Source organism: Oryzias latipes, chromosome 13 (assembly GCF_053564925.1).
Source record: "Oryzias latipes strain Hd-rR chromosome 13, Olatipes_Hd-rR_3.1".
In the NCBI taxonomy this organism is placed as follows: domain Eukaryota; kingdom Metazoa; phylum Chordata; class Actinopteri; order Beloniformes; family Adrianichthyidae; genus Oryzias; species Oryzias latipes.
In genome coordinates this window covers 18,235,837-18,263,453 of record NC_136249.1, presented here as the reverse complement: position 1 = coordinate 18,263,453, position 27,617 = coordinate 18,235,837, and the positions used below count along the sequence as shown (strand labels likewise).

General features: G+C 42.5%; 1 protein-coding gene across 4 annotated transcripts in view; it reads left to right on the top strand.

Annotated features, from left to right (window-relative positions):
* The window catches only part of dpf1 (double PHD fingers 1), a 36,478-nt gene extending 10,712 nt beyond the window's left edge, over positions 1-25,766 (top strand). Inside the window, exons 4-12 of one of the 4 annotated variants that reach the window (XM_004075462.5) lie at positions 186-293; positions 1,015-1,142; positions 2,023-2,112; positions 2,932-3,010; positions 3,101-3,232; positions 18,959-19,078; positions 20,390-20,502; positions 21,148-21,229; positions 21,942-25,766. In XM_004075462.5, coding sequence (XP_004075510.2) covers positions 186-293; positions 1,015-1,142; positions 2,023-2,112; positions 2,932-3,010; positions 3,101-3,232; positions 18,959-19,078; positions 20,390-20,502; positions 21,148-21,229; positions 21,942-22,012 — 923 coding nt within the window. In that variant the 3' untranslated portion in view covers positions 22,013-25,766. Of the gene's footprint in view, positions 1-185; positions 294-1,014; positions 1,143-2,022; positions 2,113-2,931; positions 3,011-3,100; positions 3,233-11,052; positions 11,172-18,958; positions 19,079-20,389; positions 20,503-21,147; positions 21,230-21,941 lie in introns of those variants that run through there. The other 3 variants (XM_078930012.1, XR_002291537.3, XM_020708320.3) reach the window with 3 other exon arrangements.
* The last annotated feature ends 1,851 nt before the right edge of the window (positions 25,767-27,617 follow it).

Here is a 27,617-nt window from a genome sequence, read left to right as displayed (position 1 = left end):
ATTTTTATAAAAATGAGCAACTGTTGTGTGTGGAACAACAATAATTTGTGCAATTGTCTCCCAGTGAAATTTGCTATTTACTAACAGACGTGTGCACTGGGGCAATATTCTGATGTCACCCGGAGTATTCTGAGGGGAGGGCCTGAATTGTGTTTTTTCTCTGTTTTTCTGTGTCTTACGCTCAGGTCACGCCCCGGGTCAGCTTTACACATATCCAGCTCGCTGCTGGCGCAAGAAGAGACGGCTAAACATCTTGGAGGACCCTCGGCTTGTTCCTATAGAGTTTAAGATTGGTGAGTGTTTGGAAAAACAGTACATCAAGTCATGGGTTTCTATCCTTATCACCTGAATCTGAAGAAAGAAGAGCATCTGTCTTCTGATGTCAGTGTTGCATGTCTTGGAGAAGTTTCTCATGAACACGAGGCACTCAGAAACATCATCCAGAAGACCAGAGTTTAGAGATCTCTGGACTCCTGTGACTCGTTGTGGTTTGTCTGGACCGTCACCTGCTTCAGTCTCACAGCAGAACATTTTGGTTTCCAGGCATGAGCAGGACTAGTCTGTGTGGGTCAGATCATAAAATGCAACTGAAAAGTTTTGCATCAAAGTTGAAAACTTGTTTTTGTGTGAAGGTTTTTTGGTGCAAATACTCAGCAGACAGAAATATAGTTGGATTCTCACTAGAAGGACTTTATTGCTTTCACTCAAATATAAACATTTTAGTATTTCAGAGATCTCCAGTTGTGCTGGAGTTTTCCCATGTTTTAGTTTTACCTCAGACATGTTTGCTGCACAGACAAATGTTCATGTTCGTATTCGTGCATGCTGGAACCCATCTGCTCAGCCATCATGAAATGATCACCAACATTCTTTTTAAGCTTGGTACTGTTTAACCTTAGCTTTGGTGTTCCAAGTGAGTCCAGCCTCTGGATGTTGCAGACGCTGCTATTCTTGTTGCTTCCTTTTCCTTTAGCCATTCTCCATAACACTGAGATTGCTGCTGTTTGTTTTCAGACTATGAAGCCTCTTTAAAGAAGGAGGGGGGGATCCCAGATGGTCCTGTTTTGGAGTCACTGCTTGCTGGGGAAACCCTGGACAAGAAGGTGGAAACCAAGGAGGAAGAGCCGATGAGTGAATGTCAGGTGAGGCCTTTCTTCACGTTTGTTTTTTTTACATCTGCTGTTTTGTGTTTTCGGGAACTGGCAGAATGTTAAATTTTGTCATCTGAAAGCTCATAGGCGGTGGAAAAATCCTGTCAAACATGTGCTCTCCCTGTCATTCCAAATAAGGGGCTTCATCAACCAACTTCTTTAAAATGTTTTTTTAATTTAATTTGGTTTAAATTAACATGCAAATTCTGGGTTTAATCTTGTAGATGTTAGTGTTTAATAATAATAATAATTGATACTTTATTAATCCCACAATGGGGAAATTCTTCTCTGCATTTGACCCATCCCCTGGGGGAGTGGTGAGTTGCAGCCGAACCGCGCTCGGGAGGCAGTAGCGTTAAGAAACTTGCCCAAGGACCCTCACTGGGTGTTTCAGCTCTTATCCAAAAGGCTTTGTAAGCCTTTTGGATAAGAGCTGAAACAGAGGTGAAACGTCTTCAACTTTAAAAAACCAAGTCCAGATGACAACCTTTAAACCTACTGATTGAATCTACCTGGATGAATGAGAGTCTTCATAGACATTTCTCTTAATTGTTGTCTAAATTAGTTTTAGCCATTAGGCCTACAACCAGAAATGTAGATCATTGTTCTTTGGTGTGTTTCACCAATATGCAAGTTCTTACTTGCCTCCTAGTGAGTTAACTTGTTGTGTATTTTAAGTTATGTTGACTTTTATTAATTAAAACTGGTGCAGTAAAATGGAAATTATGTATTAAATGTTTTTTTGTTTATGTATCACTAGTCAGATCAGTATTGTAGTATTTATCACTAATATTGCATATTTCAAGTTATTTTCATATTGTGGAGCTCTAAAATGACCAAACCAAACCGTCAGTCTGTCTCTGTGTCATAGAAGCTGCTGGTTGGAGATTTCCCTCATGAACTGGAGGTGGACGAGATGGAGGAAGATGTTCCAAAGCGCAAGAATCGTACCAAAGGACGGGTACGCTGGCAACAGACCTTTATTTTTTTCTTTTGTACTATGAAACTATAATGGCCTTTTCCAAACCAGAGCCTGTTCACAAGTTCAATCTGTGAAATCTCGTCAAAGATCAAGCAGTTGCGTGTCAGGAAGTGAAAACCTTTCTGTTAGTGTGTCTCAGAGCGACACAGTTGTGCGTCTTGAAGCCAGCATGGCATGTGGTCACAATCAGACAGCATCTGGCAAAGCAACACTTTTTAAAGTGAACATACACACTCATCGATATTAAACTATGTACTCAGAAACTTTTGTTTTTTTATTCTTTTGGAGAGAATTTGATTAGACAGAGATCCCCCCCCCCCCGTACACACACATGCACAGATTCTTTTTGTGCATCCTATGGGCGGATAATCAAGTGTTAACAATGTATTCTGAAAATCCTCCTACACACAACACAGGAAACACACACAGACGCACAGACACACACCAGCTCAGACACCAGGGTCGCTAATTGGAACTGTTGCTCCCCTGCTAGGTGTCATCAGCCCCCTCCTGCTGGAAGTGGAGCTTTACACTGAGAGCAGATGATTAGAATGCAAACGTGCATGCTGTTCTGCTGTGTGTGTGTGTGTGCGTGCGTGCATGAAGACACGTGAAAACAAAAGCGAGGTCTGTTCTGTTATGTTCATTTTCTTCAGAGAGCGTGTGAAAGACTCAGTGGCAACTGTTCAAACTTTATGTATCTGCATGTGTCTCTGTGTGTCTGTATGTGTATGTGTGTGTGTCTGTACGTGCACATGCGTGTGTGTCTGTGTGGACTTGTGTGTGTGTTTTCCGCAGGCCTATGGTGTTGGAGGTATGAGAAAGAGACAGGAACCGCCTGCCATTGAAGACAGAGACAAGCCTTACGTCTGTGACAGTGAGCCTGGTTCTCGAACTTCACAGTTTGTGGTGCTAACGGTTCGTTTGGTTCGGACCTTACATGATCCCCTCTCTGTCTGTGTTCAAGTCTGTGGAAAGCGATATAAGAACCGCCCAGGGCTGAGCTACCACTACACACACACACACCTGGCAGACGAGGAGGGCGAGGAAGACTCGGAACGACACACGCTCCCCTTCCAGCGCAAGAACAACCACAAACGTGAGTCTGCATCCACCTGTGCTCAGCATCAGCTTCATGCTTAAGTCACTGAAGAGAAACTTCATGGGTTTGAGTCCTATCCACAAACCTGGATGAGCTGATTCTCTTAAAGAATTTTGTCTTTTGACAAAAATCAGACACAAAGCTAAAAAAAAACAGAGTTAGGTTTTTGTTTCCAGAGGACAGAACTTCTTTTCTCCATTTTCATGTCTCCTCCGTGCTCAGGGAAGCTAACATCAGCTTTGGGATTTGAATCTCCCATCCTTCAAATCCCTTTGTGTTTAGGATGACTGTAGTTACAGATGAGGGGAACAGTCCTCTTATAGAGGGGCAGTTCAGTTTTTCAGTGTCCTTTATCCATGTTGTCATTCAAACATCCATCAGAGGATGTGGATGTGTGAGAGGATGCAGTTGATCCTGGACTTTTGTAAAGCTGCTTCTTTGTCTCGCATTTAGCTTCACTGTGTGCTGCAGCTGAGGCTTCTTGTTCTGCTTTAGGGTTTGGTCTCCACACAACATCTGCTTCTGTTAGTCTGATTGTTCCTGAAGGGAATTTAGTTCCTCAGCTTCAGCTGCTCTTCCTCAGGTACCTGCTGGTCACCTTTTTGTGTCTCCCGTCAGAGTTTAGTTTTTCAAGTTAAAACATTTTTTTTTTCATTTAATAAGGTGGCCCAAATTCTGCCTCATGATCACAGAAGATCTCAAATCTTCACTGAAACTCCCACAAAAACAGGAAGTTCTCCTCCATCAGAGGAGCTTCTTCCTGCTGGCCTGGAAATGAACTGAAGAAAAAAAAAGTATGAACAGATCACAAACATCTTGTTCAATATTTAAATTTTGTAATTTTGTAATTCCTCATTGATTCTGTTTCTTTGAACACATTTCAGAGGATTTGATACTGGAGCTTTGAAACTGGCGTCTCAGAACTGAAAAACTAAACAGGATGATGTTTATTTAATCTCTCTAACAAACACATAACATATCAATTAAGACAATACCAATACAAAATGATATTAATAAAAGAACACACAGGTTTCATTTTTTAATTATCACTGTTTTATCTTAAGGGACAGATCATTCAATAATTGGGATTAAAATGAACACCAAGCGAGATCAGCAACTGACCTGAAAGATAAAATAATGACTAAAATGAACACAAAGAAACTCTGACTTTGTGCAGCAGCAGGAAAACTCATGTTTACTCATTATTATGCAAATGTCCCTGACTATTTCACAACATGTCATTTATTCAGTCAAGACTCATGTTGTTTAGTATCATCGTGTTGAGTTGTATGTTACAGTGCTAAAGTTCCCTCTCAAAAGCTCAGCAATGTTAGATGTCTCTGTGAGGAAGCTGAAAAACCTCTCAGCTAGCTGTTTATGTTCATAAATCTCTGGACAGTTTGGATGAAAGTTTGATGAGAGTCCTGCTCATCTTGAGTTGCGTTTGGGAAGAGTTCAGTGAATAGAAAGAACCATATAGCCGTCAGGACACCAACACGTGCAGTTGTGCTGCGCATCTCCCACACGTCCAATAGGACTTTCTGTGAAGATCATTGAGCTCAGACCCAACTGAAGCTGGAATCATAGGACTTGTGTGTATGTAAAACAGTCAGGGACAAAAAAAGAAATAACCTAGTGTAGAAAAAAAACAAAGTCAGGAAGCAGAACTGAAAGGCCTGAGCCCGAGGATATTTGTTTTCCCGTCTAGGATGAACATAAAAAAAAAAAAATCGGTTCATCCTTGTCATGATGTTGACTGCTGACGGTGTTTCCCAGGATGTGCTCAAAAGCGGGAAGATTCCTGCCACTGAATCACATATGAACATGCATTTATGTCAGGAACATGTGTGCATGTTATTGTTTGGTGGCCAGTTTTGTCGATGTTAGCTTCTTACCATTCTGATGCTAGCTCAAGTGTGCAGTCTCTGCAGTGCATCTAAATTTGTTGGGGCGGCAGTATTATATTTTCCAAAGACTCAGCTGCAGTTGGCACCAACTTTTAAATTGGAAATGCCTTGCGCAGGAAACCCAAACACAGAGCTGGTGTAATAATCAACACAGACTCATGCAGATACCAAAGAAAACTCTGCTCCTTAAAGACAATGTCAGGTCAGTTTGAAGAACTAGAAATCTGGAAAAACAAAAGTCTTCTAAATGAGTGTTTTTCAACCAGTGTGCCGCGGCACACTGGTGTGCCGTGGGAGATTGCCCTTATTAACTGATCTAAAAACATTTACCATCTCCAGGATATCAGCTCTGGGTTCATCCAAACAGGCCCTGATAAAACACTGAGTAGTTAGGAATATGAAAGATCGTAAAATACTTATTCGTTGTGTTTGTTTGATTCCATTAAAGACATTTTGATAAGAATGATGGTACCACGATTTAGCTGCAGCTATGAACTGTTTTTCTGAAAAGTCCCGTCCCTTTAACTGTCTCCACCAATCATTCTTGGAGGCTCAATCACATGTCATCTGACCAATCAGAAGTGGTTAAAGTCCTCACTTCCTTGTTCAGATTCTGTTGATAAAGTCACTCAGTTCTAACGAAAAAATACCAGCTAAAGCTCGTCTTTAGCGGTGTAGCTTTCCACAGAATCCGGTATCAGACCGTGGTAAAAGTGAATAAAACAATGAAGCACAGAGACGCTAGTCTTTCTGCGTTCGGCGGCTTTTTGCACTACATCTCCCATGATGCATTGGGTTAAAGTGACAGCGTCTCAGCGCACAATGAGTCGTCATTGTTTAACGTCTTGAAGCCACAACTAACACACATCAAACAGTTTTTAAATCTTCTAACTTAACTTTTATTGCATCTTTTAGAAAAAACAGCTGCAGCTCTTTCTGCCACAATTATCACAAAAATGCATGTGAGATTGTGAAGGGGCTGTAGATCAATACAGACTATGAGTTTTTCCTTTTTTTTACATTTTTGGATGCTGGTGTGCCGCAGGATTTTTGGCAAGGTTAAAGTGTGCCGTGGCTCAAAAAAGGTTGAAAAACACTGTTTTTAATTGCAATCTATACCAATGAAACATTTTTATTAAAAACAAACTCTGATGCAAAACCAGGAGTGACAGGGGTTACAATCCATGTGTGATTAGTGCCCATTAATGTGGATAAAATGATTGAAGCATATTTTTAAATCCTCTGCAGACAGGAGGTGGATTCAGGTCCAGATCTTGGTTCCTCTGTGAGTTTTTGTGCTCTGTGTTCCCTGTATTCTGTCTGCCTGCTGTGTTTGGTTTTACTGCTTCTTTGGGCAAACAGGAGATGAATTTTTGCATGGTGAATTGGGTTTTAGTTAGTAAGAGGCAGCAATTATTCACACACAAAAAGAAGGAAAGTATGAGTGAAGTGGCTGTGGCTGAGAGGAGAGCGAGGGCACATCCTTTCTTTGTTCCTAATGCTCTTAAATCAGATAATACAGAACAGAATGACAAAATACTCACAGGATGCTGGAAGAACGTCCGTCCTGAAACCATGCTACATGTCAGCTAATGGGCAGTGAATGTCTTTAAATTGGCCTGTCCAACTGCGCATACAGACACCCCCCTCAAATATGTGTGTGTGCTGCAGTCTTTGGGTTCCCTCAAAGAGGAGACCATAGGAGACGGCATTTGAATCGTTTAATATCCCCCAACACTCCCTCCCAACCAGTCAGTAATCACACACAGACACACACAGACGCACACACACACACACACAGACGCACACACTGCTCCAAAACGCAATTTTCTTTGCTGAAATGAAAAAAGAAGCTTAGTCTTTTGGATGGTGTGCACATTTGCAGGAGTGCACCAGCAGTTGCAAGGCTCCATGAAGGACTGTGATGCACACTAATGTGTTTGTGTGCGTGTGTCTCTGTGTGCATGTCTTTGTTTATTATGCCCCTCTGCTGAGTATCTTGGTGGCGACTCCACCACCCTGCACCCTATTGCCACATATGTAATAATGTTAATGTGGTTAGATGAGCGCGGCTCTGCATGCATAATTCATGTTGTTTCTTTGTCTAGACTGTATAGAATGTGTGGTGCATCCACGCCGTGGAAATGAGTAAAAATCCACAGAAAGTTATCAGTGGAGCTGTGAAAGTGTGTCGCCCTGCTCCCATGCTTTACTGTGATAAATGACAGATTATTCCAAGAGGAGATGAGATCTTCTTTCCCGCTCATTCTCTCCGTCCATCTTTCTCTTCTCATGGTGCTCTGATCCCCCTCTGCCAGCCTCCATCAGGGTTGGCTCCTCTTGTAATTATTTTCTCTGCTTTATGTCTGCTTTCACTTAAACCCACCACTTCCACCATGCCCCCCCCCACACACACACCCTCCCAGCCCGGTTTGCATCTGGACCAGAGCCAGCACCGTGTTTACTCAGAACGAGCAGCACCATTAAAATTCATGACTGCACCACCTTTACGGTTTCTACTTCTCCAAGCGGGGGAGGAGAGGGTGGAGGGAGAGGTGGAGGTGTCTTTGGGCATTGCTGAGAGGGGTGGGGGCAGCAGATAAAGCAGAGGGAAGATGGTTTAAGAAAGGCGCGTGGGGAGTGGGGGGGTGGTGGTGGTGGTGGTTGCAGTGTCCACCTGAAATTGTTTTTTGTAGAAAGGGGGGGAGGGGGTTGAGGAGAACAGGTGAGGAGGTAGACTGGAACAATGGACAAACCAAAAGAGAAGATGAAGTGATAGAATGAGAGAAACACCACCTAAGAGTGAAGGAAGGAACAACAGAATGACAGAAGAATAAATGAAAAACAGAGGGGGGGGTTGTCATTAAACCCCCCCCCCCCCCTCCATCAGGACAGAAATGCAGAGGCCAATTTATCTGGACAGACAGACGGTCTGACTGTGTGGAGCAGCAGGAACACCATGAGTGGGAGTGTGCTTCTGCCGTCTTAAGGATGCACAAAATACACACACACACACATGCATACACACACACAAACATGCAGACACACACACAAACACACGCACACACACTGTCATGCAGACACAAAAACATGCAGACACACAAACACGCAGAAACACATACATGCACACACACAAAAATACAGAGACACAAACATGCACACACAAAAACATGCAGACACACATTGACATACAGAAACACAAACATGCAGAAACACACACATGCACACACACATGCAGACACACAAACATGGAGATACACAAGCCTGCAGACACACAAACATGCAGACACACAAACACACATCAACATGCAGACACACATTGACATACAGACACAGACAAACAAACAGATGCAGACACACAAATATGCAGACATCCACAAAAACACACTGAAAAGCAGACACGTACATGCACACACACACAACACACACTGATAAGCAGACACACATGCACACACACTGACATGCAGTCACACACAGGACACATACAGACTATCACACTAACACACACATTCATGCAAACAAATACGCAGATACATTACACACAGAGACATACAAATATACACACACACACACCCACCAATACCATACCAATACCATACCAATACCCACGCTCGCACACACACACCCACGCACGCACACACACACACACAGACATGATAATGCACACAAGAAACACACTTACAATCATACAGATACACACAAATGTACAGACATAAAACCACAAAGACATGCAGATAAACACACACTTGGTCAGACATGCAGACATTCATACAAAAAACACAAACTCACTATGTTGCATGTTTTGTGTGTGACACAAACTGCTGCAAACGTGCTTTGTGAGAAGTCATCCTGAACCTTGTGTGTGTGTTGCATAGATGTAACTGACCTCTCTGAAGGTCAGCTCCTTTCTGTTTTTGTCTTTTTTTTGCCTCTCTTTTTTCACGTTGAGCTTCCCGTCCTTCTGTCGGCAGCAGACATTTGGAAACGACACAGACGAGCTAAAATGGCCACTCCCTGATCTTTTGTTTCTCTTCAGTTTTTTCTTGCTGTCACCCCTGAATAACAGAAACGACTCATTGAATTAGGAATCACCGTTTCTGTTTATCAGCGCACAGCTGGACACACAGACAAGAGTTTAGTTGGTTAGATGACCGTCACTTTGCTTGTTTGAGATCAATGTACTAAAAATTTTTTTTTTCAATTTTCAAAAAAAAAAAGTAATTGTCCTCTTTTGGCCTGAAAAGCCTCATTAAATATACAGTGGTGTAAAAAAGTAGTCAGCTACCAAATGTGTAAGTTCTCCCCCTTAAAAAGATGAGAGAGGCTTGTAATTTTCAAAGGTATACCTCAACTATAAGAAAAAAGTCGAGAAAATCACATTGTCCGATTTTTATAGAATTTATTTCCAAATTATGGTTGAAAATAAGTATTTGGTCACCTACAAACAAGCAAGATTTCTAGATCTCACAGACCTATAACTTCCTCTGTAATAGGATCCTTGTTACACTGTATTGATGGCACCTGTCTAAACTTGTTCTCTATATAAAATACACCTGTCCACAACCTCAGATAGTCACACTCAAACTTTACTATGGTCAAGACCAAAGAGCTGTCTAAGGACACCAGAAACCAAATTGTTGACCTGCACCAGGCTGGGAAGACTGAATCTGCAATAGGTAAGCAGCTTGGTGTGAAGAAATCGACTGTGGGAGCAATTATTAGGAAATTTAAGACATACATGATCACTTATAATCTCCCTCTATTTGGGGCTCCCTGCAAGATCTCACCCCGTGGGGTCAGGATGATCACAAGAACGGTGAGCAAAAATCCCAGAACCATATGGGGGGATCTAGTGAATGACTTGCAGAGAGCTGGGACCAAAGTAACACACCACGCCAGACGTGTCCCCCTGCTAAATCCAGTATATGTGCAGGCCCGTCTAAAGTTTGCTAAAGAGCAGTTGGATGATCCAGAAGAGGATAGGGAGAATGTCCTCTGATCAGGTAAAACCAAAATAGAACTTTTTGGTAAGAACTCTACTCATCATGTTTGGAGGAGAAAGAATGCTGAGTTACATCCAAAGAACACCATACCTACTGTAAAGCACGGGGGTGGAAACATCATACTTTGAGGCTGTTTTACAGCAAAGGAACAAGGACGACTGACCGTGTATAGAAAAGAATGAATGGGGCCATGTATTTGTCAAAGTTTGTCAGATTTTGAGTGTAAACCTCCTTCCATCAACAAGGGCCTTGAAGAAGAAACGTGGCTGGGTCTTTCAGCATGACAACGATTCCAAACACACTGCCTGGGTACAAAAGAGTGGCTTCGTAAGAAGCATTTCAAGGTCCTGGAGTGGCCGAGCCAGTCTGTAGATCTCAACCCCATAGAAAGTCTTTGCAGGGAGTTGAAAGTCCGTGTTGCCCAGCAATAGCCCAAAAACATCACTGCTTTAGAGGAGATCTGCATGGAGGAATGGGCCAAAACACCAGCAACAGTTTGTGAAAATCCTTGTGAAGACTTGGAGAAAACATTTGACTGCTACCATTGCCAACAAAAGATATGATAAAGTACTGAGTTGAAATTTTATATTGGACAAATACTTTTTTAATATTATCCTATTATATTTGTACTATTTTCCACCATAATTTGCAAATAAATTCTTTAAAAATCAGGCAACGTGATTTTCTGGATTTTTTTCTCATTTTGTCTCTTATAGTTGAAGTATACCTTTGATACAAATTACAGGCATTTGACATAATTCAAACTCTTGTGATCAACTTTGATCAGTCCGTGATACGTTGTTTCATATTAATTAATATTTTGCACTTTTTCTTTTGGTTGGGCTTGAATAGTGGGAGTCCCAACTTAAACATTGCTTGATCACAGCAGTGTTTTTCTCATTTTTAGATCTCTGTTTTTCATACGTGGAACAGCAAGCAGACTCTTATGGGATGATGATGTCCGTCTTCCAGAAGTACTGGTGTCCTGAAGTTTGACTCTGCCCCTCCCTCTGAGCTTCTGATTGGGTAATTGTTACCTCTGTTGCACGACACAGGAAAGGAAGGAGAGAAGCGCTTGTTGCCTAGCAATGCGGTTGCCATAGCTACAGCCAGGGCTCCCTCCTAAAGAGTACACTGTTATTTACATTGAAAAGGGAGAGAACCAGGGAGCAAATGAGCGATGACATAGCTGAGGAAAGAGCAGAAGAAGGGAGGGAATGAGGGAGAGAAAGAATTGTGGAATGAAGTTGCAGTGGATGGAGGAGCAGAGGAGTTCATTAAAAAGAACATAAAGAATGGTCAGACAGGGAGCAGACAGACAAAGGGAAGCAGAGAGTTGGGCAAAAAGTGGAGGAAAATCTCTTCATGATTCATCATATAGATTCCCCCTGACAGTTGCAGTGGTGCAGGCTGGGTAATATTGGAGTTTGCTTCATTTGCTATTCTGTCTTAAGATGTGGTGTTGTGGCTTTGCTGGCTGGTTGTGCTGCGGTCTCTCAGTTGTTCTGGCTGTGTTTGGGTAACCCCCCTACACACCACATCCCAACCCCAAATCCATTCTGTCGCTCCGTCCGTCTGTCGCTCCATCCGTCTGTCGTCTGCTTCTCTTTGACTGAGCAGAACCATGACTGTAACGTTCAACACAAACAGAACATGAGCAGAACCAACGGTCCTCCTGGTTCTTTGTTTCCCTGCATTATGGACTCATTACAGCTTTTTTTCTCACATTTTTGTGCCTGAAAATTGTTTGATTTCTTTATGGAGACTGCTTCAGAAACCACGTCACTTCAAGTGTTTGTTTGCTTCAAAAACGCTGTTGAGTGGCCACAGCAGTGATGACTGCAGCGACTCGAATCACACATAAAAAAGCAGAAATCTGCCTCTGTGAAAGTCTCCCTTTGATGCATGTTCCTTTGTCCCGAGAGGTCATTACTGACATTTCCACATGATAGTGCAGCACGCTGGACCTGCAGAGGCTGGGATTTCACAGTCGCATTCCCAGCCAACTCTCTCTTTGGAACAAAACAGGATTAATAATTTGCATTTTAACCCTTTCTGGACTGGAGCAGTAGCTGCTAACCAACTCCTCACACTAATGGTCTGTGTTGGTTTGTGTCGGATTCTCTGACATGCATGATTGATGAGAATGGTGTTGGTGCACATATTTGCAGTTTATGTGCATGTGTTTTTGTCAAGAATGTGCACACACAAGGCATCTGAACAGCCTGATGGTATGTGGATTAACAAAGCACACCCACGACCTCTGTCCTTTTTACTTTGCAATGTCATCTCTGTGCACAAACTCCCCAGAAACACAAAAGACCCACAAAACACTTGAAGTTACACAACCTGCTGACTGGACACGAATGGATGCAGCTCCTGTGTGTGTGAAAGGGTGGGGTTGCTTTGGTTGAGGCAGATATGAAACCAATGACAAAAAAACACATATTGGAAACAGAGAAATGCAACGAATGCTAGCGGTTCTGTGTGACAACAGATGGATTGCAGCAGAGACTTTCAATTTCCTCTGTGAGAGTAAAACAGAAAGAAAAAAAAATCAAGAGGAAATATGGAAGAAAAAAAGTGAGGCACAATGAAGCATGGGGAGAAGATGGAATCAGAGGCAGCCAGAAGCAGCAGTAATGAGAATGCATGAAAGTGAAAGAGACCGAGAGAGACTGGGAGAAGGAGTGAAAGGAGGAAGACAGAGAGAAGGAGAAATGAAGCCACTTTTCATCTGTGACTGACAGTTTCCATCTGACTGCATCTCTGCCTCCTCGTCTGCAGAAAGCACCTGAAAAAGTCTCCTTCAGCTTCTGGAAGGTGAATTTCTCTGCCGTAAACTGTGGTCCTTCTCAGCACTTCCTTTGTTTCACGCTCTCCTATGAGCCGCATCCTTGGCTGTGATCATGTGTGTGCACATGTGCACACAGACCCTCATTCATCACATTAAAGCGAGTGAATGGGGGAAGAAACTTAACCCAAACTGGAAGCTAAAGTTATCTTGCAGAGGTTTGTATATGGATGTTTGTGTGTGTTCTTGTGGGTGTGCTTGTGTGTGTGTGGTTGTGCGTGCTTGTGCATGTGTGTGTGTGTGCTTGTGCTCGTGCGTTTTACCCCTGAGAGGCTCTCCTCATTAGGCAGTAAGGCGACAGGAGTGCAGTGTGTGTGTTTTTACACACTGCTGCTCCCAAACAACTGGAGACACGTTTTTTACAAACCTCTCTCTTTTCCCCACATTTGTGCATTCTCCTCTTCATGGTCCTCCTCCTCCTGCTCCCTTTTCCCTCCATCTTTCTGCTCCTCTTATCTGTTTGGGAAAGCGCTCCCTGCTTGCCGCTCTTCCTTCTCCACCTCTGTGGCCCTGAAAGATTTTAAAGAATAGAAATAGTTCTAAAAGAAAACCACATCACTTTTATATCCACATGAACCTTGATGATTCTGGTTTTATAGTTTGTGGTTTCCATGGAAACCTTTTTTTGTGGTAACGATTCAGATTACCTTTGGATGTTTGGATCATTGTCTTAGATGATAATAAATCTGCTGTTTTAATCAAATGTTAAATGAGCACAAATGTTAAAATCAAACCCTGCTTAGCAAAGGAAGCAATAAAAAACTAGAGGTGCTCCAGTTTGTTTTGTACTGGGACCTTGAGAAGATTCAATTCGATTGGTTTTGCGGAGTTAGCTCACTCCACACAGTGAAAGCAGAAGGAGCTGAGATGGAAGTGCAAAAACACACTTCTGTGGATTAGAGCACTGGCAAACTTTATCTCACGATCTAAAGTTAGAACCACGAGAGTTGTCCTTCAGTGGAGGTGGACAGACCGAAACTTCTCAAAGCTGGACCACTGAAACCAAGTTCCAGCAGGACTCACAAGAACTAGCAGAAAGCAGAGGAAGTAAATACAAGCACAAAAACTAAACAGTTTTTTAAAGTCAACAAGATTGATGTTGAAGAGGGTAGAACTCATGGGGAATCCCACAATGCAACTAAGCATGCAGATCTGGTTGGGGTCAACTTTTGACAGGAAATTGGTTTACAAGCCTTCATACTCTGTACAACAGGAAAAAAACACCCACACAATAACTACATGTATTCATGATAGCTGTAGTTCATTTTATGAACCTTATTCTTAAAATGTTTTTTAAAAAAACAGCGTTTTGATCAAATCCATGTGTTTGACAAGTTTCAAAAAGTCTGGGCTTGGAAGTGTTCCCTCAGAGTCAGCAATCCTCCTTCATCAGTGAGCAGACACTGCTTTAGCAAAGACTGCTTCATCCTCTGCTTCACATCCGGAGAAGCTCTGAAGCTGAAGAGCAGACACACAGAGGTCTTTTGGATTTGAAGGACCCAGGCAGCTTCACTGCAGTAAATCCAATAATGAAACAGAAATCTACACTTTGTAATAAATTGGTGTTTAATTGATACCTAATACTTACATAGTATTACATGGTACTTATGTCAAATAGAGCTGAGTATGTTCAATTCAATTCAATTTTATTTGTATAGCCCAAAATCACAACAACAGTCGTCTCGATGGGCTTTAAAGTAAAACATTAACTCAAAAGGATCATGAATACAAAGAGTTCAATAGGAAAATACTAAAATGACCTAACAAACTGACTATGCTATACTGGCATCCCTGCCCTTAAACCCCCCTTCACGGTAAGGAAAAACTCTTAAAAAAACGGATTCCGGAAAAAACGAAGAAACCTCAGGGGTGCCCACATGAAGGAGGGATCCTCCCCCAGGACGGACAGGCAATTTACCAGAACTCTTAGAGAAGAATTAACTTATCTAACTCTACAACTACACATTTAAAGTCCAGCGGACGAGCTTCATCCATCCGTGGTTGGTGGGACAGTCAGGGCCGCGAGTCGAGTTGGAGACAGGATCCACAGCCAGGTGTAGGAGCAGGGGCAGAGACGAGGTACTCGGTCAGGTACAGAGCAGAGACGAGCCAGAGAGGAGCCAGAGGCAGGATCCACAGCCAGGTGTAGGAGCAGGAGCAAAGGCGAGGTAAACGATCAGGAACAGGAGCACGGATGAGCCAACTGGAATCTGGAAGCACTCCCACAAAGAGGGACAGTACATGAATCGCACTGCACCAAACAGAGGCATGGAGAACTAAATGATGAATAATGATCAAAAATAGAGGAGAGAAAGGGTAGAAGTAGATGAGAAAAGAGGACAGAACCCCAGAGCACCATAGTTACCCCAGCTTCAACTTCTAGCAGCCTACTAAAAACAAATAGTTATTGTTATTAAGTTTAATTTAAACACATTAACATTAAGTTAAATAATCTCTGAATACTAACTAGTCTGATAATAAGCCTACTTTGAATGTAGAGTGAGTCGGCCTCTCTTACATGAGCTGGGAGTTTCTTCCATAAAACAGGGGCTTGGTGGCTAAACGCTCTACCTCCAACTGTACTTTTACTAATTCTAGGAACTACAAGCAGTCCTGCATTTTGCGAGTGAAGTTTTCTTATTGGATGGTAAGGGACTATGAGGTCCTTAATATAGGACGGGGCCATACCATGTAAGGCCTTATAGGTTAACAGGAGGATCTTGAACTTGATTCTAGAATCAACTGGGAGCCAGTGAAGTGAAACTAACACAGGAGTGATGTGATCTCTTCTGCTAGTTCCTGCTAACAATCTAGCTGCTGCGTTCTGAACAAGCTGGAGACTTCTTAAGGAACTCTTAGGACACGCTGCTAACAAGGGAGTTACAGTAATCCAGCCTCGACGTAACAAACGCTTGGATGAGTTTTTCAGCATCACTCTTAGAAAGTATATTTCTGATCTTAGCTATAATTCGCAGGTGAAAAAAGGCAGTTCTACACGCCTGAGATATGTGAGCCTTAAATGATAAATCCTGGTCAAATAAAACCCCAAGGTTTCTAACTGTGGAATTGGGGGCTATACTTATACCATCCAGGGAGACTATCTGAGCAGACAGAGTATCTCTGAGGTTTTTAGGACCAAGTATAATGACCTCAGTTTTTTCTGGGTTCAGGAGGAGGTAATTAATTGTCATCCAAGTCTTGATGTCTCTGATGCAGGCATTCAGTTTCTCTATATTGTCATTCTGGTCAGGTTTCATGGATAAATACAACTGCGTATCGTCGGCATAACAATGAAAATTAATGCTGTGTTTCCTGATTATGTTTCCTAGGGGTGGCATATAAAGCGTAAACAGGATGGGTCCTAGGACTGAGCCCTGTGGGACTCCATAGTTAACTCGAGTGCACTGAGAGAAATGTCCATTTACATTAACGAACTGATATCTATCGGATAGATAGGATTTAAACCACTGGAGAGCAGATCCTCTGATCCCTATGTCCTGCTCTAATCTATGGAGTAAAATTAATGTTCTGCTTCTATCTCGTGTTTCTCGTCCTCATGAGACCTAATGTAAAGAATATATTATTAGGACAAAATTTCAGTTGCTTGATTCTCAAAGTAAAGCAGTCTTAGTTTGTCTCTTCCTTTATCAGTGTCCTCTTGTCTTGTCACAAACAGCAGTGCTCCCGGCATCGCTCTTTCACAAACATCTTCAGAAACAACCTGTTTTCAATCATCATTTAAATTAAATAAATATACCGAAAAAAAGTCAAAAGTCAAACTGTGAAACAGGGAAATGAAAAAAGAGAGAATGCTTTCGGGAGCCGAACAACAGAACAACCTGACAAAGGAGCAACATGGAGGAGGAAAGAAGAGAAAAAGAGACTGTGGGGGGGGAGACGGATGGGGAAGGTGTTGTGGAGGAGAGGAGGTGGGGTGAAGAGCACTAGAGGATTCATCTCTTGCTGGATAATTCCCAGGAGGATCTCTCTCCAACACTTGAAAGCTGTGAAGTGTGTAGTTCTGCTCCTGCTCCTCCTGGTAATTGGAAGAAGAGCGAAGGGGAGGGAGGGAAGGAAGAAGGGACGATTGGGTAAAAGGAGGAGAAAATTTACAGATAGAGAAAAAGAAGGAGGAAACAGAGAGGAGAAGTGTGTAACTGTGTAATTAGGAGGAAGTGAATTCATCGCCATTTCTGCCTTTGTTTGCCTGCTCCTGTTTGTCCCGGACCTCTTCTGTGGCGTTTCTCTGGTTGCTTCTGAAACATGGCCACAGGCGTTTAATCTTTGATGGAGATTTTCATCGCACATGCAAGCAGGCAGGCCGGCGGGCAGCTTGCTCATGAACATCAAGACCTGCTGATTCACTCTCGTGGGCCTTCCAGCTCAGAAACACACAAACACGGAGGAAAGTGACCTGAGACTGTCTGTGTAGATGTGTGTGGGGGTGGGGGGCTCAGTCTGCAGCAGTTGAAGCAGCACTAGTTAAAAGAAATGTAAAGATGCAGCATGCAAGCTGTATGCATGCATGCTGCATCTTTTACTTTGGATCTTTGTGTTTCCAAATGTAGCATTGATGGTTTTTAATGTAAACAGATTCATGCAGGAAGTTATTCTCATTCAGCTCATTTATAGGAATCTGGAGGTAATTTATTCACAGGTTCATGCATCTTCTTTATCTGCTCTTGTCTGTAAAAATAATCTCATGGGAACTTTGGAAAAATGATTAACAGCACCATCTAGAACCTTCATTCTCCACTTTCACTCATGATCCAAACACAAAGTCCTCTGAGTTCCTTTTGAGGAGGGGAGCACAATAAGATGACCAAGCTTCTTAAAGAATGAAACGTGGCTCCTCCCTGCTTGTTTTATAGTTAAGACCCTCATTCTCTACAGAAGTAGATGATGCTTCCATCATTTCCCTGCAGTGTTTTCATCTTAAGGACTTTGTTGTTCAGCTCAGCAAAGGTTGAGCTGAGATGGTAAATTAGAGCGTCTGTGTTCAAATCTGGATTAAAGGATTTCCTTCTCTTATTTGTCTTTCTGTCAGTCTCTCATTTTTATCCTTTCATTATATCATTATGTCTCGTGAACCCGGTTCTACAAATCTCTTCACATTTCTGACCTCAAACTCCATTAGATCATCTTCTGTATCCATCAGGGCTGCATAAGGACAGCATCAGGTTTCATTCTTTCAGCTCCCTCTGTTGTTCTGAGTCTCCGCCTCCTCCTGGAGGAGTCGCAGCTCAGAAGAGTCTACAAAGAATTTAAGGCCGTTTCAATTGACATGAAATCACCAAAGTAGAAAGTGGGTGAAGGATGGAGGTACAACTGTAACGTGTACAAAATGTTACACAAACATGCCCACCTAGCACACATGCACGTGCAATGGCGGGGTGGAATGGTGTCTCCTTAATAATTACTTAGACATGGCTTCATGTGGATCTCACTCTCTGCTTTCTCAGCAGGATTTCAAATCTCTTAGTGCCACCTTCCACTGCGCACACAAACACACATGCACATAGACACACACACATAAAAACACACACACACTCACAAACCATCAAAAACTGTAAAAAGAGAACAACTTTTCTCACCTCCTTCTCTATCCCTGCTAGTATTTACCAGACCCAGAGGCCACCCAGCAAGCACCCCCTTTAGGGCCTCCGTGTCTTCTTCCTTTGAATTCTTGGTTGAGCTGGTGTTCAGCAAGACACAAGCTGCTTTTTTTTTCTGTGAAACCTAATGAGGTTCAGCAGGAACATCTCCACATCATCTCTCAGATGCTCTCCAGCTCAGCTGTTCCGCTAAACTCTTTCCCCTTTTTATCAGTCCTGCTGTCTGGAGAAAAGTTCAGGATCTTCACTTATGATTTTCCATCCCTCTCTTCACCTCATTTTTCTCTAGCCTCTTCTTAAAGCGTTTTCTTTAACCGTCTTGTCTTTCTGCTTTCTTTTCTTAGCCAAGAAAGCACCAGATGGCTCGGTCATCGCCAATGGATACTGCGACTTTTGCCTTGGAGGTTCAAAGAAGACCGGCTGTCCTGAAGACCTCATTTCCTGTGCAGACTGTGGACGCTCAGGTACGATGCTGCTGGGGATGGACTCTGGTGATGTGTCACAAGAAACATGTCAAGAATTTTTAGTTCACATTAATACCCCATCACTGTCATTGCCCTTTAGGCCATCCAGTAAAACATGCGTGAAATCAGTATTGTTTAACAACCAAGCACTTTGTTACATAGACCCTACAAATGTACACCTACGCATGTATGGAACCTACACTACACATCCCAAAAAACACCTGCACATGTGCACCTAAACATATAGAAAACATACATGTCTAAACCTACAGATATATATAACCTGCACATCTACCCCTAAACATGTGTAATACCTACAAATCTACACCTACACAGATGTAGAACCTAGACGTCGATACCCAACCATGTATAGAACCTACACATCTATACCTACACATACCTAGAATCTACACATGTACACATACTCATATATAGAACGCACACATCTATACCCACACATGTATAAAGCCTAAATATTTACACCTATGCATACATACAACTACACATCTACACCTACACATATAAAGAACCTACAGATCAACACCTACACAGATATAGAACTAAACATCTACACCTACACGTATAAAGAACCTACAGATCAACACCTACACAGATATAAAACTAAACATCTACATCTACACATATAAAAAAACTACACATCAACACCTACACATATAAAGAACCTACATATTATTTAAACCTATGCATAAGGAACCTACACATCTATACCCTCTCATATATAGAACCGAAACATCTACATCCAAACATGTAAAGAACATACACAGATATAGCATTCAGACATTTACACCTACACATATAAATAAACTGCACATCTACACCTAGATATGGAACCTACACATGTACACCTGCGACAGACTGGTGACCTGTCCAGAATGACACCTGTCCTAGCCCACAAGTGTTAGGGATAGGGTCAAGCAGCCCAGTGACCCCGAAAGGGATAAAACAGGTTTAGAAGATGAATGAATGAACATTTACACCTACACACAAAGGACCTACACATCAGCACTTGCACACATACATGGAACCTACACATCTACACCTACTCATCCACACCTACATATTCATAGAACTTACACACTTATATAGAACCTACCCACCATCAATCTTGAATTAGATAATTCACATTTCTTAAATCCTTCAGTTAAATATACTGCTTTGTGGATAGTAAAAAAAGAAGCAAAAAGTTGTCATCAAATACATTGATAAATCTAGTCTCACGTGTGGGTGTATGTGTGTGTCTCTCTCTGTTTGTGTGTGTGTGTGTGTGAATGTGTGTGTGTGTGTAACCAGGCCACCCTTCCTGCCTGCAGTTTACAGTGAACATGACGGCTGCTGTGAGGACCTATCGCTGGCAATGCATCGAGTGCAAATCCTGCAGCCTCTGCGGCACCTCTGAGAATGACGTATGACCTCACTGCATGTTCACCTTAGACACATGGTCACAAACACATGCACATAAACACACATATGCACATAGGAACACAAAGACACATATGAATACACACACACATGAATGCATGCACACACACCCACACGCATTCACAAAAAAACACACAGACACACATGCACACACAACCACATACATGAACGTACACACATACAAAAAGAGAACACACACAAACACACATATGTACACACACATCCACAGTGCCTGTAATCATAGCACCACCCTGCTTTGGTAAAAAAAAACTGAATTTCTCTGTAAATTTGCAGGTTGGGACATTTATCCTCTGAGCTGATTTGGTCCTCAGGCCACGGCATTGTTCTATCATTACAACATCATGCAGACATTTCCAGTGATTCCTTTCAGACATCGTGAAACTGCATAACAGTGCTGAGACTGCTGCTCCCTGCTGTCTACAAAATAAAAGTTCACTTGGTTACAAGGGTTTTATATAATCAAGTGGATGTACAGTTTAAAATAACACTCTGGTTCTTCCTATATACACAAACAAACCACTTCCCACGTTACATCCACTGTTGCATCCTCAGCTTTCATTTCAAATCTGTTGCCTTTTAATAACACCTGCTCCTCTGATCTGTTGCAGGACCAGCTGCTGTTCTGTGATGATTGTGACAGAGGGTACCACATGTACTGTCTGAGTCCTCCTATGTCTGAACCGCCAGAGGGTATGCATCAATGTTTATGTCGTTCTCTACTCTTTCACAGAGCTCTGTAAATACATGTGTTCTCAGAGGATGGAAACTCTGGATTTTTGCAGGACTTTGCGTCTTTTTTCTGAAACGTCTTAACAAAGAATCTCAATGCCGAGGCTGTGACTCCAGAATGGAGAAAAAAATGCTACTTGCCCACATAAGATGGCTGCCTTAGGATGTTTTCTTCTGTTGTCATGGAGATGAGTTGTAGAAAAATAACCTGTTTCCATGGTGAAAATGTCACTTGGCTGAAGAAACCAGATCAGAGCCACTTGCGTTTAACACGCACTAGCAGTGTCAAGCCCCGCCCACAAATTTTATTTGTTCTAAGCTGTTTCTGAGAGAAATGCTGTGTTCTGTCACAATGTGAATGGCACAGCGTCTGTGCTTAATGCTTGCACAACATCTTCAGGCCAGATTAACATTCACTCTGAAGCGTTAAGGCTGAGAGGTGCACGTCAGCATCAGCCACACTTGATGTTTAATTAATGTCACAGCGCTCACGCCAAATTCCACAGCAAACTCCTCGTCAAATCCTCTGAATCCATAAACTGCAGGAGCAGCATGTGGCGCTTCAACACGCAGCTTTCATTTACAGTGTTGCTTAACGCTCTGTGTGAAACATGGGATTAAATCGGCAGGCTTTACAATAACCCACTCTGACCTCCTGATGTATGTCTTCCAGGGAGCTGGAGCTGTCATCTGTGTCTGAGACAACTGAAGGAGAAGGCCTCGGCCTACATCACCCTCACCTAATCTGTGGAGCTCATCTTTTCTGCCTCTCCCCAAACCGCCCCTCCATCCTCCTCCTCTGAGCTTCAGCCCCCTGCCTCTCCTCCTTTGATCCCCAACCTGCTGGTTCCCTTTGGCACCACTGAGCCCTCGCAGCGCTGCACCCACTCATGAACGTCCCTCCAGCACCCGGCCAACCTTTAGTCTGGAAAATTCCCCGTTGTGCTTCTCTTGACCCCCCTTCTCTTCAGTGCTCTGTGTCAGCAGAGAAGTTTGCTTGAAAGACTCGCCAGGTAACTTAGGGTCCTTCTGAGACGGACTGCTGCGGGAACCCTCTGAAGAACCTGGATGAACCCTGATGATCTCCAGCTGCAGCTCAGTTCAGCTGTGAGTGAGATTTAATACGATGATTAAGCGTTAAGGACGCTGCCGTGAAGAGCCTGTTTAAAGGATGGAGTACGATGTGTCAGCTTCCACGTTTGGAGCTGCAGCCCCTCTGCTGGCCTTCTGCGTCTGTGGAGGAGTGTGGTGCTGAACTCTGCTGAGGTTGAGGAAACAGACTGTATAGGACTCAAACTCTTTCCAGATCACTCATTCATGAAGATGTTTCTGAAAGCATCGGGTCAAGAACTGCTCTGGACCTCAGATACTCTTCTCCATGCTGATACAGACTGATGCCACGTTTGGGGCTTGATCGATTCAGAAGGCTGTGAATGTTTTTTTCAAATCAGCTGTTTTGAATGAAGACAGTATTTCAGAAAAGCTGTTTCAAATTTCCTCCTGCTGAGATTACCTCTAGTGAAACAAAGAGTGGGAGGTCAAAGCCAGCCTGAAACGGACCTGGTGCTCAGTGTGTGTCTTGTGGGATCAGAATGTAGGATGGATTTGGGGACAACGCAGGTCTTTGTCTGGCTCAAGTTGAGGCTGAAGTTCATATTTTTTATAACTCATTTTTTAAATTATGTTCTTGTGCATGTTGTTGTTTCAATTGTTTTTAAAGACTTTGAACTGAAAAGGAAAAGAAAGCACACTTAATCCGCAATAACGTGTTGGAGATGAGAACTCTGAAACCAACTGTTGTGTCCTTCAAGCTGCGTGTGTCTGTTTGTGTGCTCTTATTTTTGCGTTACGGCGAGGCAGCTCCATGTAAAATGTCACCGATTTACCTGTTCATGCAGTCTGGCAGGGGGAGGAGGGCAGAAATCTTAATGTTGGAGTCCACAGGTAGCACTGAGATGTAAGAAGGAAGTCTGGTAGTCTCACCTGTAACTTACCTTTGGTAACTTGTCTGATACACATATGAAGGAGGCACGCCTTGGGTTCTTCAAGCTTTCCTTAGTCGCAGCTAAAAGTCCATCTTTACTAACTTTATTTAGATTCTGGTGAAAGGTATATAAAATAGATCCAGATAATCTTGTAAGTCACAACAAGACATCCTTCCTGTCAAAATGTTCCAGTTTGATAAAAAGGTTTGATGCTTCCAGAACTTGCTGCTCCTGGATCAAAGCAGCTCAGATGTTTGCTGCGCCTGCAGCTCGCATTACAATCAGTCTGCTCTGAGCTTCATAATTGAAAGTAAATTCACTGAAAACTTTTTAGACTCATCTTCTCCACTAGAGGTCATCTGGTGCTTTGGGTGATGATAAAGGAAGCTGTTTGTTTGAATCAATCTTCTAGCCTTGTCCTACTCTGTGGTCTTCAGTTTAGGATGTAGACAGTTCTGCACATTCTCTTTAAACGAGACAAACTCCAAGGTTGTGAGAGGCCGCTGCCATCTTATGCTTCATGATCTTTTTTCCTTAATGAAGACCTCCACCTGTCTAAACCAGGTCAATTAATATGTCTAAATTGGACAGAATGTCAAGTTTAAAAGGTTAAACAGATCTTGGACTGGGTTTCTTCTCTTTGCAGTCTGACTCGGTATCTAACTGATTTACACTCAAAACTCAGATCTTCTTTTCTCTCATCAACACAAAGAAAGTCCATCATTGTCCAGATAAACGCCGCCCTCCAGACAATTTCTAATGACACTGAATTTTTTTTTACATTGTAGGACTACTTGGGTTTTATTATAATGCAATATAATTTTGCACAAGTGGGTCAACTGGCAACATGCTTCATGATCTCCATGTTTCTCAGAACAAGCTTGACTTTTTGGCCTGGTTTGCTACACAGATTAAAACTTGAGTGGCCCGTGGACTTAGTATGCACAAATCCTCTTTTTGTTGCATGAAATACGAAGCCAAGCCATCAGAGTTTCTGCCCCCCGCCAGGCTGCTGTGCACATTGAAGGCTATGGAGCTGGGGGGCTGAGCTCTTGCTGCCCGTCAGCATGCGTTTAAAGACACTCCTGTTAACAAAAGGAGGCCCATCGTTTCATCTTCAATAGGTGAACTGGATTCGTTCAAGGTTGGTTTATTGGGTTCTTTATACTCTGGTTGAAGAGGAAGTGCCAGGTTGTGCAGTCACATTCAACAGCTTTAATTTGCTCTTTGGCTCAAACAACTGGTTCCTTCATTGATCTGTTAGCTTGAACACTTGGAGAAAATAGCTCTAAACACCGGAATGATTAAAGGCAACAAACTGCAGTACAATCCGGAGCTTGTGTCAGTCATCAGCGGGGATTTATCAGACTTTGGATAAATTCAGGTCTCAAAAAGAGAATCTACAGCAGCTTAACGGGATGTTTCCATCAGAAAGCTCTTCTTGTGCTCTTCATGTGTCCAGAAATTGACAGCTGCCTGACCGACCGCCATCCTTGCTAATTCACGTTTTTCATTGACGTCACCTTTTTCCACAAAAAAATCATCACAAAAATAGAAATGAGTCTGTTTTTTTATTGCCCCTCTCTGTGTTTCTTTTTTTAATAATGGAGAGTTTTGCACAAGGTGGCCCCCTTCCTGCTCCATCCCGCCGCTTCCCCCCCCCTCACCAGTGCAGGTGGGTCAGTGATAACCAAATGACTATTTCCTGTTTCACAGCCCAGAAACAGGATGATGAAGACTGCGAGAGGGGGGAAATCTTCATCATGACTCCAGATCAGAAATCATGGAAATGTTAAAGCTTTGAGGGTGGGTGGGGGTGGGGGTGAAAAGCCTTCATGTTGGGAGCTTTTCCCAAAGCACTTAAAAAGTTGGTCGCTTTGAATTTTACCCTCTGAAGAGGGTGGGGGTGGGGGGGCTTTGTGTTTGTGTGTGTGGGTGATTATTTCATATGAAATGAGCCTTCCCTTTGTAAAAAATGGACAAACCAAACAGAGGATGGGGGTTGGGGGAAGCAGTTAATGCCCTTGCCCCTGCCCCCCCCCCCCCCCCCCCCCCCCCCCCCCCCCCCTGGGCGGGTCGGGCCTCCATCAGGCGGTTTTGGGCCTTGCTTTTCTGTAAACCGTTATTGTGTGATCTTGCTTGCACTTTTTTCCCTTTCTTAAAATATGAAACTACTTGTAAGTGAGGTGTACGTTTGTGTGCAGGGGGGTACGTGTGTTTTTAAGTTTGAGCGGAATTATTTTTCGTGTGACCCTTGTTGTCAACACTGGATAAAAAGGAGGAAAGGAGGTTTTTTATTTGTATTTTTTACCTGGAGAGGAAGGAGAAGCTTTGCTTGGACAGTTTGAACTTTGTCCTTCCATCCTCTTCCTGTGCTCACTGGGAATGCTTTGGACCGCACTGCTGTCACTGCTGCTGTCGCCGCCGCTGTCAGTCATTCTCTGTGAATTCACTCAGCTTTTTCTCTCTAACTTGATTCATTCTTTTCCATTAAAAAATGAGATTGAAACGTGCCGTCTGTCTGCATCTCTGCAACATTCAAATTTGTGGTTTAAAAAAGAAATCCTGAGATTCTCCTGCGTTTTTTTGCCCTTCTTTTTCTGGATGTTTCGTGAAGAACGCCTTAGGAGTCTGTTTTTCATCAGGAGGGAGCACTACTCTAAAGGCTGAACCTGAAAGACAATTCTGCTTTAGCAGTTTAGACCAAAACTGTTTCCCCCATTTTCACAGCACAGATTGCAGTCAGTTTCAGCACTGTGGTCCAAGTCCGTTTTCAGAGAAAAAATAATTATCAAGTCCAATTTAATTAAAGTACTGCTCAGTAAAACAACCCAGAACCATTGAAGTATGCTCCAAATTCAAGAACACAAAACTGGCTGAAGTTGACTGAAAATGAACAAGTTTTCTATGCTGGGAATTTAAGACAAAGAAAGTGGATGGTCCATGATGGTCGGAAGCACCACTGCAGAACAGAGCACACTTTCTATTCAGGGCAGGTACAGTTTTTATTTGTGATGTATTCCTGGGACATTCATCATAGCTGCTGTGCTGGCTCCAACAGGCAGTGCAGCAGTAGCAGCAGCAGGGTGAAGCCCGTCATCGCTTCCAGGAGAAAGAACTCTAAAATCCTCAGTGCACGTCTTTCCTGGGGTGGGAATTCTACTTATTTTTAACAACACGCTCCAAAATACAATTCCTCTGTCCATCCTTTGGCAGTGCTCCAACCTTTTCCAAAATCCTGCACGCCACCCCCATCCCCAGCCAGTCTGCATTCCAAAACCCACACAGACACACACATGCTCATGTGTATGTGCTTGCAAAATCTCTTTGCCCATGCACACATACACATACACATGCACTGCCCACAGCCCTTATCTTCCTGTGAGCTCCACTGCTCTGACCCCAGTCTCTTTCAAATCTCTGAGGCTTTTTTCACAGTAAATATGCGTTTTTATCCCCATCAAAACATGAATTTGTTTAGATTAATTTAGGTCTAAAAAATATAAAATAAAACAATGTATATGTATATACACCCCCCCCCCATATATATATATATATATATATATATATATATATATATATATATATATATATATATATATATATATATATATATATATATATATATATATATGTGTGTGTATATATATATATATATATATATATATATATATATATATATATATATATATATATATATATATATATATATATATATGTGTGTGTATATATATATATATATATATATATATATATATATATATATATATATATATATATATATATATATATATATATATATATGTATATATATATATATATATATATATATATATATGTATATATATATATATATATATATATATATATATACATATATATATATATATATATATATATTTATATATATACATAAATATATACACAGGTTTATACATATGTGTCCGTGCACACTATGTTTCAGTGTGTACATACTGTACTTTGTGTGTAGTGTGCACATGTGAGTGTGTCTGTTGCTTCCCAGCCAATTACCAGATCTCTCAGACAGACTGAGACGGCCTCGGCACAACCAACCAATCACAGACGGGCTGCGCACTGCCAGGCTGGAGGTGGTTGCTATGGAAACCAGGAGGCCTGTTTGCATGGTGGCTGATGGAAGAGTGATGGATTACAGTAATGGGATGGAGGGAGAGGAGGGGAAGGGGGAGGGGGAGGGGGAAGAAGATGTGGAGCAAGAAAGAGGGAGGGAGGTATAGGGAGAGGAGATAGGAAAATGAGAAAATGTGTGTCTGTGTGCACGTGTGTGTGTGTGTGTGTACATGTGTGTGTTGGGGGCAGGGCTGTGGGGAGGGAGGCATCAGAGG